The sequence below is a fragment of the Oncorhynchus kisutch genome, unplaced genomic scaffold (assembly GCF_002021735.2).
Source record: "Oncorhynchus kisutch isolate 150728-3 unplaced genomic scaffold, Okis_V2 scaffold1936, whole genome shotgun sequence".
In the NCBI taxonomy this organism is placed as follows: domain Eukaryota; kingdom Metazoa; phylum Chordata; class Actinopteri; order Salmoniformes; family Salmonidae; genus Oncorhynchus; species Oncorhynchus kisutch.
In genome coordinates this window covers 25,001-40,490 of record NW_022263881.1, presented here as the reverse complement: position 1 = coordinate 40,490, position 15,490 = coordinate 25,001, and the positions used below count along the sequence as shown (strand labels likewise).

The window sequence follows — 15,490 nt, the reverse complement described above, 5'->3', positions numbered from 1 at the left end:
CTGGTATGTTACTATGCTGGTGTGTTACTATGCTGGTGTGTTACTACTACTATGCTGGTATGTAACTATGCTGGTATGTTACTATGCCTGTTGTTACTATGCTGGTGTGTTACTATGCTGGTTGTTACTGATGCTGGTGTGTTACTATGCTGGTTGGTTACTATGCTGGTATGTTGCTATAGATGGTATGTTACTATGCCTGTGTGTTACTATGCTGGTGGTGTTTCCTATGCTGGTGATTTTTACTATGCTGGTGTTGTTACTATGCTGTATGTTACTATAATGGTATGTTTACTATGCCTGTGGGTTACTATGCTGGTGTGTTACTATGGCTGGTATGTTACTATCTGGTGTGTTACTATGCTGGTGTTTTTACTGATGCCTGGTATGTTACTATAAATGGTATTTTACTATGCCTGTGTGTTACTATGCTGGTGTGTTACTATGCTGGTTGGGTTACTATGCTGGTGTGTTAACTACTATGCTGGTCTGTTACTATAATGGTATGTTACTATGCCTGTGTGTTTACTATGCTGGTGTGTTACTATGCTGGTGTGTTACTATGCTGGTGTGTTACTATGCTGGTTTTACTTTAGTATTACTAATACAATCCTTTATTATATATAATGCAGCATCCTGATGCAGCATCCTGATGCAGCATCCTAATGCAGCATCCTAATGCAGCATCCTAATGCAGTATCCAAAATGCAGCATCCTAATGCAGCATCCTAATGCAGCATCCTAATGCAGCATCCTTACTGACTGGATGCGTTTACCAAATTGGAACGATGGGTTTTCTAGTTTTCTGCGTGTGTCCTGTCCTCAGACCTCAGTCCCCTGCTACCTGGATGAAGTCAGGTCCCTTCTCAACGAGCAACAACTCTCCCCCCCCCTCCTCCCCCCTCCACACCACCACTCTATCTTTAGCCCGGGCCCAAACCAAAAACAAGTTTACAAACATTAATTGACTCTGGCCGTAGCCTGTATGTTAACCTTATTCATCTTGGCCAGTCTATAGGTTCAGTGTACACGCAGGGCTCTCTGTAGAGAACTAAAGCTTCTTTATGGTGACTGGCTGAAGAGAAACCACAGCCAGATGACCACGACTGCTACACTGCATTCTTTCACTGGGCCAAGATCTGCTCGTGGAGCTGCACCACAGGGCCTAGGCCTGCTCATGGAGCTGCACCACAGGGCCTAGGCCTGCTCACAGAGCTGTACTAGTCCTGCGCACAGAGCTTTGGTCTGGGAGAATCAGAGCTGCACCACAGGGTCTAGTCCTGCTCATGGAGCTGCACCACAGGGCCTAGGCCTGCTCATAGAGCTGCACCACAGGGCCTAGGCCTGCTCACGGAGCTGCACCACAGGGCCTAGGCCTGCTCACGAAGCTGCACCAATCCTGCACACTGAGCTTTGGTCTGGGAGAATCAGAGCTGCACCACAGGGCCTAGTCCTGCTCATGGAGCTGCACCACAGGGCCTAGGCCTGCTCATAGAGCTGCACCACAGGGCCTAGGCTGCTCACGGAGCTGCACCACAGGGCCTAGGCCTGCTCACGGAGCTGCACCAATCCTGCACACAGAGCTTTGGTCTGGGAGAATCAGAGCTGCACCAGAAGGTCTAGGCCTGCTCCATTGATTTGATGGCTCTGTGGCAGTTTCCACCAGTATGTTTTCTGGCCTAATGATAAATGTGTGTCTTTGTTTTCCCTTCAGGTCGATCAGGGCGGTGACCTCTTCAGAAAACACTGTGATAGTCGCTGTAGTAAAAAGGTATGTTTCCCTCTGCTCTCTCCTCTCTTTATGTCCTGATAGTCTCCATCTATATACCAGTCACTATGATCATAGTCTCCATCTATATACCAGTCACTATGATCATAGTCTCCATCTATATACCAGTCACTATGATCATAGTCTCCATCTATATACCAGTCAGTATGATCATAGTCTCATCTATATACCAGTCACTATGAGTGTAGTCTCCATCTATATACCAGTCACTATGATCATAGTCTCCATCTATATACCAGTCACTATGATCATAGTCGCATCTATATACCAGTCACTATGATCATAGTCTCATCTATATACAGGTCACTATGAGCATAGTCTCATCTATATACCAGTCACTATGATCATAGTCTCACCTATATAACAGTCACTGTGATCATAGTCGCATCTATATACCAGTCACTGTGATCATAGTCTCCATCTATATACCAGTCACTATGATCATAGTCTCCATCTATATACCAGTCACTATGATCATAGTGTCCATCTATATACCAGTCACTATGACCATAGTCTCTATCTATATACCAGTCACTATGACCATAGTGTTCATCTATATACCAGTCACTATGATCATAGACTCATCTATATACCAGTCACTATGACCATAGTGTTCATCTATATACCAGTCACTATGAGTGTAGTCTCCATCTATATACCAGTCACTGAGTGTAGTCTCCATCTATATACCAGTCACTATGAGTGTAGTCTCCATCTATATACCAGCCACTATGATCATAGTCTCCATCTATATACCAGTCACTATGATCATTGTCTCATCTATATACCAGTCACTATGATCATAGTCCCATCTATATACCAGTCACTATGACCATAGTCTCTATCTATATACCAGTCACTATGACCATATGTTCATCTATATACCAGTCACTATGATCATAGACTCATCTATATACCAGTCACTATGATCATAGCCTCCATCTATATACAAGTCACTGAGTGTAGTCCTCCATCTATATACCAGTCACTATGCGTGTAGTCTCCATCTATATACCAGCCACTATGATCATAGTCTCCATCTATATACCAGTCACTATGATCATAGTCTCCATCTATATACCAGTCAGTATGATCATAGTCTCCATCTATATACCAGTCCTATGATCATAGTCTCCATCTATATACCAGTCACTATGATCGTAGTCTCCATCTATATACCAGTCACTATGAGTGTAGTCTCATCTATATACCAGTCACTATGATCATAGTCTCATCTATATACCAGTCACTATGATCATAGTCTCATCTATATACCAGTCAGTATGATCATAGTCTCATCTATATACCAGTCACTATGATCATTGTCTCATCTATATACCAGTCACTATGATCATAGTCCCATCTATATACCAGTCACTATGATCATAGTCCTCCATCTATATACCAGTCACTATGATCACAGTCTCCATCTATATACCAGTCACTATGATCATAGTCTCCATCTATATACCAGTCACTGAGTGTAGTCTCCATCTATATACCAGTCACTATGATCATAGTCTCCATCTATATACCAGTCACTGAGTGTAGTCTCCATCTATATACCAGTCACTATGAGTGTAGTCTCCATCTATATACCAGCCACTCTGATCATAGTCTCCATCTATATACCAGTCACTATGATCATAGTCTCCATCTATATACCAGTCACCATGATCATAGTCTCATCTATATACCAGTCACTATGATCATAGTCTCATCTATATACCAGTCACTATGAGTGTAGTCTCCATCTATATACCAGTCACTATGATCATAGTCTCATCTATATACCAGTCACTATGATCATAGTCTCATCTATATACCAGTCACTATGATCATTGTCTCATCTATATACCAGTCACTATGATCATAGTCCCATCTATATACCAGTCACTATGATCATAGTCTCCATCTATATACCAGTCACTATGATCATAGTCTCCATCTATATACCAGTCACTATGATCATAGTCTCCATCTATATACCAGTCGCTATGATCATAGTCTCCATCTATATACCAGTCACTGAGTGTAGTCTCCATCTATATACCAGTCACTATGATCATAGTCTCCATCTATATACCAGTCACTGAGTGTAGTCTCCATCTATATACCCAGTCACGATATGTCTATATACCAGTCACTATGATCATAGTCTCCATCTATATACCAGTCACTATGATCATAGTCTACATCTATATACCAGTCAGTATGATCATAGTCTCCATTCTATATACCAGTCAGTATGATCATAGTCTCCATCTATATACCAGTCACTATGATCATAGTCTCATCTATATACCAGTCACTATGATCATAGTCTCATCTATATACCAGTCACTATGATCATAGTCTCATCTATATACCAGTCACTATGAGTGTTGTCTCCATCTATATACCAGTCACTATGATCATAGTCCCATCTATATACCAGTCACTATGATCATAGTCTCACCTATATAACAGTCACTGTGATCATAGTCGCATCTATATACCAGTCACTATGACCATAGTCTCTATCTATATACCAGTCACTATGACCATAGTGTTCATCTATATACCAGTCACTATGATCATAGACTCATCTATATACCAGTCACTATGATCATAGTCTCCATCTATATACCAGTCACTGAGTGTAGTCTCCATCTATATACCAGTCACTATGAGCGTAGTCTCCATCTATATACAGTCACTATGACCATAGTCTCATCTATATACCAGTCACTATGATCATAGTCTCATCTATATACCAGTCAATATGATCATAGTGTACATCTATATACCAGTCACTATGATCATAGTCTCCATCTATATACCAGTCACTATGATCATAGTCTCCATCTATATACCAGTCACTATGATCATAGTCTCATCTATATACCAGTCAATATGATCATAGTGTACATCTATATACCAGTCACTATGGTCATAGTCTCCATCTATATACCAGTCACTATGATCATAGTCTCCATCTATATACCAGTCACTATGATCATAGTCTCCATCTATATACCAGTCACTATGATCATAGTCTCCATCTATATACCAGTCACTATGATCATAGTCTCCATCTATATACCAGTCACTATGATCATAGTCTCCATCTATATACCAGTCACTATGATCATAGTCTCCATCTATATACCAGTCACTGTGATCATAGTCTCATCTATATACCAGTCACTATGATCATAGTCTCCATCTATATACCCGTCACTATGATCATAGTCTCATCTATATACCAGTCACTATGATCATAGTGTCCATCTATATACCAGTCACTATGATCATAGTCTCCATCTATATACCAGTCACTATGATCATAGTCTCCATCTATATACCAGTCACTATGAGTGTAGTCTCCATCTATATATCAGTCACTATGATCATAGTCTCATCTATATATCAGTCACTATGATCATAGTCTCATCTATATACCAGTCACTATGATCATAGTCTCATCTATATACCAGTCACTATGATCATAGTCTCATCTATATACCAGTCACTATGATCATAGTGTACATCTATATACCAGTCACTATGATCATAGTCTCCATCTATATACCAGTCACTATGATCATAGTCTCCATCTATATACCAGTCACTGAGTGTAGTCTCCATCTATATACCAGTCACTATGAGTGTAGTCTCCATCTATATACCAGCCACTATGATCATAGTCTCCATCTATATACCAGTCACTATGATCATAGTCTCCATCTATATACCAGTCACTATGATCATAGTCTCCATCTATATACCAGTCACTATGATCATAGTGTCCATCTATATACCAGTCACTATGATCATAGTCTCCATCTATATACCAGTCACTATGATCATAGTCTCAGCTATATACCAGTCACTATGATCATAGTCTCCATCTATATACCAGTCACTATGATCATAGTCTCATCTATATACCAGTCACTATGAGTGTAGTCTCCATCTATATATCAGTCACTATGATCATAGTCTCCATCTATATACCAGTCACTATGATCATAGTCTCCATCTATATACCAGTCAGTATGATCATAGTCTCCATCTATATACCAGTCACTATGATCATAGTCTCATCTATATACCAGTCACTATGAGTGTAGTCTCCATCTATATATCAGTCACTATGATCATAGTCTCCATCTATATACCAGTCACTATGATCATAGTCTCCATCTATATACCAGTCAGTATGATCATAGTCTCCATCTATATACCAGTCACTATGATCATAGTCTCCATCTATATACCAGTCACTATGATCATAGTCTCCATCTATATACCAGTCACTATGATCATAGTCTCCATCTATATACCAGTCACTATGATCATAGTCTCATCTATATACCAGTCAATATGATCATAGTCTCCATCTATATACCAGTCAATATGATCATAGTCTCCATCTATATACCAGTCAATGGTTTTGTTGATCTTTTTGGTGTTTGTTGTTGTAGGCCGGACAGGGAGGAGGCCTCAGTGATGCCCCTTATCAAATCTGGCTTTAATAGGGTGAGTGAAACACACACACACACACACCAACACACACCACACACACAGTCATCCCCACACCACACTCATAGTAGTACCACTATATAGGGAATAGGGCTCTGGGTCTATAGTAGTACCACTATATAGGGAATAGGGCTCTGGTCTATAGTAGTACCACTATATAGGGAATAGGGCTCTGGTCTATAGTAGTACCACTATATAGGGAATAGGGCTCTGGTCTATAGTAGTACCACTATATAGGGAATAGGGCCCTGGTCTAAAGTAGTGTACTATATAGGGAATAGGGCTCTGGTCTATAGTAGTACCACTATATAGGGAATAGAGCTTTGGTCTAAAGTAGTGCCACTATATAGGGAATAGGGCTCTGGTCTATAGTAGTACCACTATATGGGGAATAGGACTCTGGTCTATAGTAGTACCACTATATAGGGAATAGGGCTCTGGTCTATAGTAGTACCACTATATAGGGAATAGAGCTCTGGTCTAAAGTAGTGCACTATATAGGGAATAGGACTCTGGTCTATAGTAGTACCACTATATAGGGAATAGGGCTCTGGTCTGAAGTAGTACCATTATATAGGGAATAGGGCTCTGGTCTATAAACAGCACCCTATTCCCTATGGGCCCTGGTCTGTAAACAGCACCCTATTCCCTATGGGCCCTGGTCTATACACAGCACCCTATTCCCTATGGGCCCTGGTCTATACACAGCACCCTATTCCCTATGGGCCCTGGTCTATAAACAGCACCCTATTCCCTATGGGCCCTGGTCTATACACAGCACCCTATTCCCTATGGGCCGGGTCTATACACAGCACCCTATTCCCTATGGGCCCTGGTCTATAAACAGCACCCTCTTCCCTATGGGCCCTGGTCTATACACAGCACCCTATTCCCTATGGGCCCTGGTCTATACACAGCACCCTATTCCCTATGGGCCCTGGTCTATAAACAGCACCCTATTCCCTATGGGCCCTGGTCAAAAAAGGTAGTGCACTATTGGGATGCAGATGGATAAACACTGTGTTTAACCTCTGACCTCTAACTCTATAGAGATATGTGGAGAACACCAACACGATGGCCTGTTACAATGAGCTGCTGCAGCTGGAGCGTGGAGAAGTTCTGGCTCAGTTCAAACTGAGGTGAGACACACACACACACACACACACAATCACACACACACACACACACACACACACACAATCACATACACACACACACACACAATCACACAATCACATACACACTCACACACACACACACACACACAATCACATACACACAACACACACAACCGCACACACACACACCACACACAATCACACACACACAACCACACACACACACAATCACACACACACACACACACACACACACACACACACACAATCACACACACAACCACATACACAACCACACACACACAATCACACACACACACACACACAATCACACACACACACAATCACACACACAACCACACACACAACCACACACACACATATACACACCACACACACACACACACACACACACACACACGTGCAGTAAGGGCACAGTTCAAACTGAGGTGAATAATAAAGGCATAGTTTGGGATTTTGGCAATGAGGCCCTTTATGGACTTCCTCAGAGTTAATTCACGGATACCATTTTTATGTCGCTGCGAGCAGTTTGGTGGAAGTTGCTAACTAGCGTTAGCGCAATGACTGGAAGTCTATGGGAACAGCTAGCATTGCCAAAATCCCCAACTATCCGTTTACCAGCGAAGGGCTGGGGAGGCAGAGGAGCTTGACAGAAAACTACATAGGTCATGGTGAACAGTTAGTTTCAGCCTCAGTTCTTCAAGGAGACACAGTGAGACCATTCACATAATATGCAAGTATCTCATCTATCTGAGCTGTGTCTCACCAAGTATCTCATCTATCTGAGCTGTGTCTCACCAAGTATCTCATCTATCTGAGCTGTGTCTCACCAAGTATCTCATCTATCTGAGCTGTGTCTCACCAAGTATCTCATCTATCTGAGCTGTGTCTCACCAAGTATCTCATCTATCTGAGCTGTGTCTCACCAAGCATCTCATCTATCTGAGCTGTGTCTCACCAAGTATCTCATCTGTCTGAGCTGTGTCTCACCAAGTATCTCATCTATCTGAGCTGTGTCTCACCAAGTATCTCATCTATCTGAGCTGTGTCTCACCAAGTATCTCATCTATCTGAGCTGTGTCTCACCAAGTATCTCATCTATCTGAGCTGAGTCTCACCAAGTATCTCATCTATCTGAGCTGTGTCTCACCAAGTATCTCATCTATCTGAGCTGTGTCTCACCAAGCATCTCATCTATCTGAGCTGTGTCTCACCAAGTATCTCATCTATCTGAGCTGTGTCTCACCAAGTATCTCATCTATCTGAGCTGTGTCTCACCAAGCATCTCATCTATCTGAGCTGTGTCTCACCAAGTATCTCATCTATCTGAGCTGTGTCTCACCAAGCATCTCATCTATCTGAGCTGTGTATCACCAAGCATCTCATCTATCTGAGCTGTGTCTCACCAAGCATCTCATCTGTGTGAGCTGTGTCTCACCAAGCATCTCATCTGTGTGAGCTGTGTCTCACCAAGCATCTCATCTATCTGAGCTGTGTCTCACCAAGCATCTCATCTGTGTGAGCTGTGTCTCACCAAGCATCTCATCTATGTGAGCTGTTTCTCACCAAGCATCTCATCTGTCTGAGCTGTGTCTCACCAAGTATCTCATCTATGTGAGCTGTGTCTCACCAAGCATCTCATCTGTCTGAGCTGTGTCTCACCAAGCATCTCATCTATGTGAGCTGTGTCTCACCAAGCATCTAATCTATGTGAGCTGTGTCTCACCAAGCATCTCATCTGTCTGAGCTGTGTCTCACCAAGTATCTCATCTATGTGAGCTGTGTCTCACCAAGTATCTCACCTATGTGAGCTGTGTCTCACCAAGCATCTCATCTATCTGAGCTGTGTCTCACCAAGTATCTCATCTATCTGAGCTGTGTCTCACCAAGTATCTCATCTATGTGAGCTGTGTCTCACCAAGCATCTCATCTATGTGAGCTGTGTCTCACTAAGTATCTCATCTATCTGAGCTGTGTCTCACCAAGCATCTCATCTAGTGTCCAAAGTATAACCAGCTCATAGAGAAGACACATACCCATAGCTGCTTTGTGTGATGTGTTGTTGTCTCTTACCTTCTTCCCCTTTGTGCTGTTGTCTGTTAGCCAGTAATGTTTCTACCATGTTTTCTGCTGCTGCCATGTTGTGTTGCTACCATGTTGTTGTTATGTTGTGTTGCTACCATGTTGTTGTCATGTTGTGTTGCTACCATGTTGTTGTTATGTTGTGTTGCTACCATGTTGTTGTTATGTTGTGTTGCTACCATGTTGTGTTGCTACCATGTTGTTGTTATGTTGCGACCATGTTGTTGTTATGTTGTGTTGCTACCATGTTGTTGTCATGTTGCGTTGCTACCTTGTTGTTGTCATGTTGTGTTGCTACCATGTTGTTGTTATGTGTGTTGCTACCATGTTGTGTTGCTACCATCTTGTTGTTATGTTGTGTTGCTACCATCTTGTTGCCATGTTGTGTTGTTACCATGTTGTGTTGCTACCATGTTGTTGCCATGTTGTGTTGCTACCATGTTGTGTTGCTACCATGTTGTGTTGCTACCATGTTGTTGCCATGTTGTGTTGCTACCATGTTGTGCTGCTACCATGTTGTTGTTATGTTGTGATTCTACCATGATGTTATGTTGTGATTCTACCATGTTGATGCCATGTTGTGTTTCTACCATGTTGTGTTGCTACCATGTTGTGTTGCCACCATGTTGATGCCATGTTGTGTTGCTACCATGTTGTGATGCTACCATGTTGTGATGCTACCATGTTGTTGTTATGTTGTGTTGCTACCATGTTGTTGTTATGTTGTGTTGCTACCATGTTGTTGTTATGTTGTGTTGCTACCATGTTGTTGTTATGTTGTGTTGCTACCATGTTGTTGTTATGTTGTGTTGCTACCATGTTGTGATGCTACCATGTTGTTGTTATGTTGTGTTGCTACCATGTTGTTGTTGTGTTGTGTTGCTACCATGTTGTGATGCTACCATGTTGTTGTTATGTTGTGATGCTACCATGTTGTTGTTATGTTGTGTTGCTACCATGTTGTTGTTATGTTGTGTTGCTACCATGTTGTGATGCTACCATGTTGTTGTTATGTTGTGATGCTACCATGTTGTTGTTGTGTTGCTACCATGTTATGCTGCTACCATGTTGTTGTTGTGATGCTACCATGTTGTTATGTTGTGTTGCTACCATGTTGTTGTTATGTTGTGTTGCTACCATGTTGTTGTTATGTTGTGTTGCTACTATTCTGTGTTGTGATGTGTTGTTCTCTTGCTAAGTTGTTGTCTTTAGGTCTCTCTTTATGTCGTGTTGTTGTGTCTCTCTTGTTGTGATGTGTGTTTTGTCCTATATTTATATTGTATTTATGTTAAATCCCAGGACCTCGTCCCCGCAGGAGGTCTTTTGCCTTTTGGTAGGCCGTCATTGTAAATAAGTATTTGTTCTTAGCTGACTTGCCTAGTTAAATAAAGGTTAAATAAAAATAAATAAATCCACTCAAGGCTGGCCCGAAATCCTGTAATAATGGTGGAGTGTGATTAAAAATGTAGAATGTTCTTTCTACAGCTATGTACTGTACCCATGTCTAAATCTAGCTCCTGTTCTACATTCAGAGGTGCATTTCAACTATCTCCCTCCCTCCCTCCCTATCTCCCTCCCTCCCTATCTCCCTCCCTCCCTATCTCCCTCCCCCCCTATCTCCCTCCCTCCCAATCTCTCCCTCCCTCCCTATCTCTCCCTCCCTCCCAATCTCTCTTCCCTCCCTCCCTATCTCTCTTCCCTCCCTCCCTCCCTCCCTCCCTCCCTCCCTCCCTCCCTCCCTCCCTCCCTCCCTCCCTCCCTCCCTCCCTCCCTCCCTCCCTCCCTCCCTCTCTCATGCTCTCCTTCCCACTCTCCATCCCTGCTCTCCCTCCCTCCTTCTCCCTCTCCCATCGCCCTCCTTCCCCATCTCCATCCCTGCTCTCCCTCCCTCCCCCTCCCTCTCTTTCCTAGGGCGTGTAATGCTATCTTCACAGCATTGGAGCAGAGCCAGGAGGCCATAGAGATCACCAATGAGGATCAAGTCATTCAGGTGGGTTTTCATTAGTTTCCATTAGTTTTACTAAAGAATGGTCTGTTGTTTATTCTCAACCAAACAGTCTACAGATGGAAGCACTAAGGTAGGGGTGGGGGAACGTTTTGGCTCGAGGGCCACATTGGGATTTTCAATTTGCAGGGTCAGAAAAAGGGCAGCAACAGACACAGCTACAGACACAGCTACAGGCACAGCCACAGGCACAGCCACAGCAACAGACACAGCTAGTGCCGCAGCTACAGACACGGCTACGGACACAGTTAGAGACACAGCAACAGCTACAGGCACAGCCACAAACACAGCCACAGACACAGCAACCGACACAGCAACAGACACCGCAGCAGACACCGCAACAGACACAGCAACATACACAGCAACAGACACCGCAGCGGACACAGCAACAGACACAGCAACAGACACAGCAACAGACACAGCAACAGACACCGCAGCGGACACAGCAACAGACACAGCAACCAACACAGCTAGAGACACAGCTACAGTGCCTTGCGAAAGTATTCGGCCCCCTTGAACTTTGCGACCTTTTGCCACATTTCAGGCTTCAAACATAAAGATATAAAACTGTATTTGTTTGTGAAGAATCAACAACAAGTGGGACACAATCATGAAGTGGAACGACATTTATTGGATATTTCAAAATTTTAACAAATCAAAAACTGAAAAATTGGGCGTGCAAAATTATTCAGCCCCTTTACTTTTCAGTGCAGCAAACTCTCTCCAGAAGTTCAGTGAGGATCTCTGAATGATCCAATGTTGACCTAAATGACTAATGATGATAAATACATGATAAATGATAAATACAATCCACCTGTGTGTAATCAAGTCTCCGTATAAATGCACCTGCACTGTGATAGTCTCAGAGGTCCGTTAAAAGCGCAGAGAGCATCATGAAGAACAAGGAACACACCAGGCAGGTCCGAGATACTGTTGTGAAGAAGTTTAAAGCCGGATTTGGATACAAAAAGATTTCCCAAGCTTTAAACATCCCAAGGAGCGCTGTGCAAGCGATAATATTGAAATGGAAGGAGTATCAGACCACTGCAAATCTACCAAGACCTGGCCGTCCCTCTAAACTTTCAGCTCATACAAGGAGAAGACTGATCAGAGATGCAGCCAAGAGGCCCATGATCACTCTGGATGAACTGCAGAGATCTACAGCTGAGGTGGGAGACTCTGTCCATAGGACAACAATCAGTCGTATATTGCACAAATCTGGCCTTTATGGAAGAGTGGCAAGAAGAAAGCCATTTCTTAAAGATATCCATAAAAAGTGTAGTTTAAAGTTTGCCACAAGCCACCTGGGAGACACACCAAACATGTGGAAGAAGGTGCTCTGGTCAGATGAATCCAAAATTGAACTTTTTGGCAAAAATGCAAAACGTTATGTTTGGCGTAAAAGCAACACAGCTCATCACCCTGAACACACCATCCCCACTGTCAAACATGGTGGTGGCAGCATCATGGTTTGGGCCTGCTTTTCTTCAGCAGGGACAGGGAAGATGGTTAAAATTGATGGGAAGATGGATGGAGCCAAATACAGGACCATTCTGGAAGAAAACCTGATGGAGTCTGCAAAAGACCTGAGACTGGGACGGAGATTTGTCTTCCAACAAGACAATGATCCAAAACATAAAGCAAAATCTACAATGGAATGGTTCAAAAATAAACATATCCAGGTGTTAGAATGGCCAAGTCAAAGTCCAGACCTGAATCCAATCGAGAATCTGTGGAAAGAACTGAAAACTGCTGTTCACAAATGCTCTCCATCCAACCTCACTGAGCTCGAGCTGTTTTGCAAGGAGGAATGGGAAATAATGTCAGTCTCTCGATGTGCAAAACTGATAGAGACATACCCCAAGCGACTTACAGCTGTAATCGCAGCAAAAGGTGGCGCTACAAAGTATTAACTTAAGGGGGCTGAATAATTTTGCACACCCAATTTTTCAGTTTTTGATTTGTTAAAAAAAGTTGAAATATCCAATAAATGTCGTTCCACTTCATGATTGTGTCCCACTTGTTGTTGATTCTTCACAAAAAAATACCGTTTTATATCTTTATGTTTGAATCCTGAAATGTGGCAGAAGGTCGCAAAGTTCAAGGGGGCCGAATACTTTCGCAAGGCACTGTACAGACACAGCTACAGCCACAGCTACAGACACCGCCGCAGACACCGCAGCAGACACCGCAGCAAACACCGCAGAAGACACAGCAGCAGACACAGCAACAGACACAGCTAGAGACACAGTTAGAGACACAGCTACGGACACAGACACCGCAACAGACACAGCTAGAGACACAGCAACAGACACAGCTACGGACACCGCTAGAGACACAGCTACAGACACAGACACCGCAACAGACACAGCTACAGACACAGCTACAGACACAGACACCGCAACAGACACAGCTGGGGGCACAGCCACAGACACCGCAACAGACACAGCAACAGGCACAGCTGGAGACACAGCAACAGACACCGCAGCAGACACAGCAACAGACACCGCCACAGCTAGAGACATGGCTACCGACACGGCTACAGACAGAGACACCGCTACAGACAGAGACACAGCTACAGACAGAGACACAGCTACAGACAGAGAGACAGCTACAGACAGAGCTAGAGAGACAGCTACAGACAGAGACACAGCTACAGACAGAGAGACAGCTACAGACAGAGCTAGAGAGACAGCTACAGACAGAGACACAGCTACAGACAGAGACACAGATAGAGAGACAGCTACAGACAGAGAGACAGCTACAGACAGAGACACAGATAGAGAGACAGCTACAGACAGAGAGACAGCTAGAGACAGAGAGACAGATAGAGAGACAGCTACAGACAGAGAGACAGCTACAGACAGAGACACAGATAGAGAGACAGCTACAGACAGAGAGACAGCTAGAGACAGAGAGACAGCTACAGACAGAGAGACAGCTACAGACAGAGACACAGATAGAGAGACAGCTACAGACAGAGAGACAGCTACAGACAGAGAGACAGATAGAGAGACAGCTAGAGACAGAGAGACAGCTAGAGACAGAGAGACAGCTACAGACAGAGAGACAGCTACAGACAGAGAGACAGCTACAGACAGAGAGACAGCTACAGACAGAGAGACAGCTACAGACAGAGAGACAGCTACAGACAGAGAGACAGCTACAGACAGAGACACAGCTACAGACAGAGACACAGATAGAGAGACAGCTACAGACAGAGACACAGATAGAGAGACAGCTACAGACAGAGAAACAGCTACAGACAGAGAGACAGCTACAGACAGAGACACAGATAGAGAGACAGCTACAGACAGAGAGACAGCTACAGACAGAGAGACAGCTACAGACAGAGAGACAGCTACAGACAGAGAGACAGCTACAGACAGAGAGACCGCTACAGACAGAGAGACAGCTACAGACAGAGACACAGATAGAGAGACAGCTACAGACAGAGAGACAGCTACAGACAGAGACACAGATAGAGAGACAGCTACAGACAGAGAGACAGCTACAGACAGAGAGACAGCTACAGACAGAGAGACAGCTAGAGACAGAGAGACAGCTACAGACAGAGAGACAGCTACAGACAGAGACACAGATAGAGAGACAGCTACAGACAGAGAGACAGCTACAGACAGAGACACAGATAGAGAGACAGCTAGAGACAGAGAGACAGCTACAGACAGAGAGACAGCTACAGATAGAGACACAGATAGAGAGACAGCTACAGACAGAGAGACAGCTACAGACAGAGACACAGATAGAGAGACAGCTACAGACAGAGAGACAGCTACAGACAGAGAGACAGCTACAGACAGAGAGACAGCTACAGACAGAGAGACAGCTACAGACAGATCTACAGACACAGAGCATCTCCAGCAGTGTTATCATGTTCTCTCTCTATGTGAAAATCTGTCTGTCTGTCAGGACTGTGTGATGCTGTTG

At 43.6% G+C, this 15,490-nt stretch overlaps 1 protein-coding gene across 1 annotated transcript in view; it reads left to right on the top strand.

Annotated features, from left to right (window-relative positions):
• Positions 1–1,714: 1,714 nt before the first annotated feature.
• LOC116368518 (high affinity cAMP-specific and IBMX-insensitive 3',5'-cyclic phosphodiesterase 8A) overlaps positions 1,715–15,490 on the top strand; it is a gene marked incomplete at its 5' end in the record, with an annotated part of 26,000 nt that continues 12,224 nt past the window's right edge. The window contains 4 exon segments of the mRNA XM_031819192.1: positions 1,715–1,771; positions 6,259–6,313; positions 7,367–7,455; positions 11,449–11,527. Of these exon segments, the coding sequence (XP_031675052.1) occupies positions 1,715–1,771; positions 6,259–6,313; positions 7,367–7,455; positions 11,449–11,527 (280 nt within the window).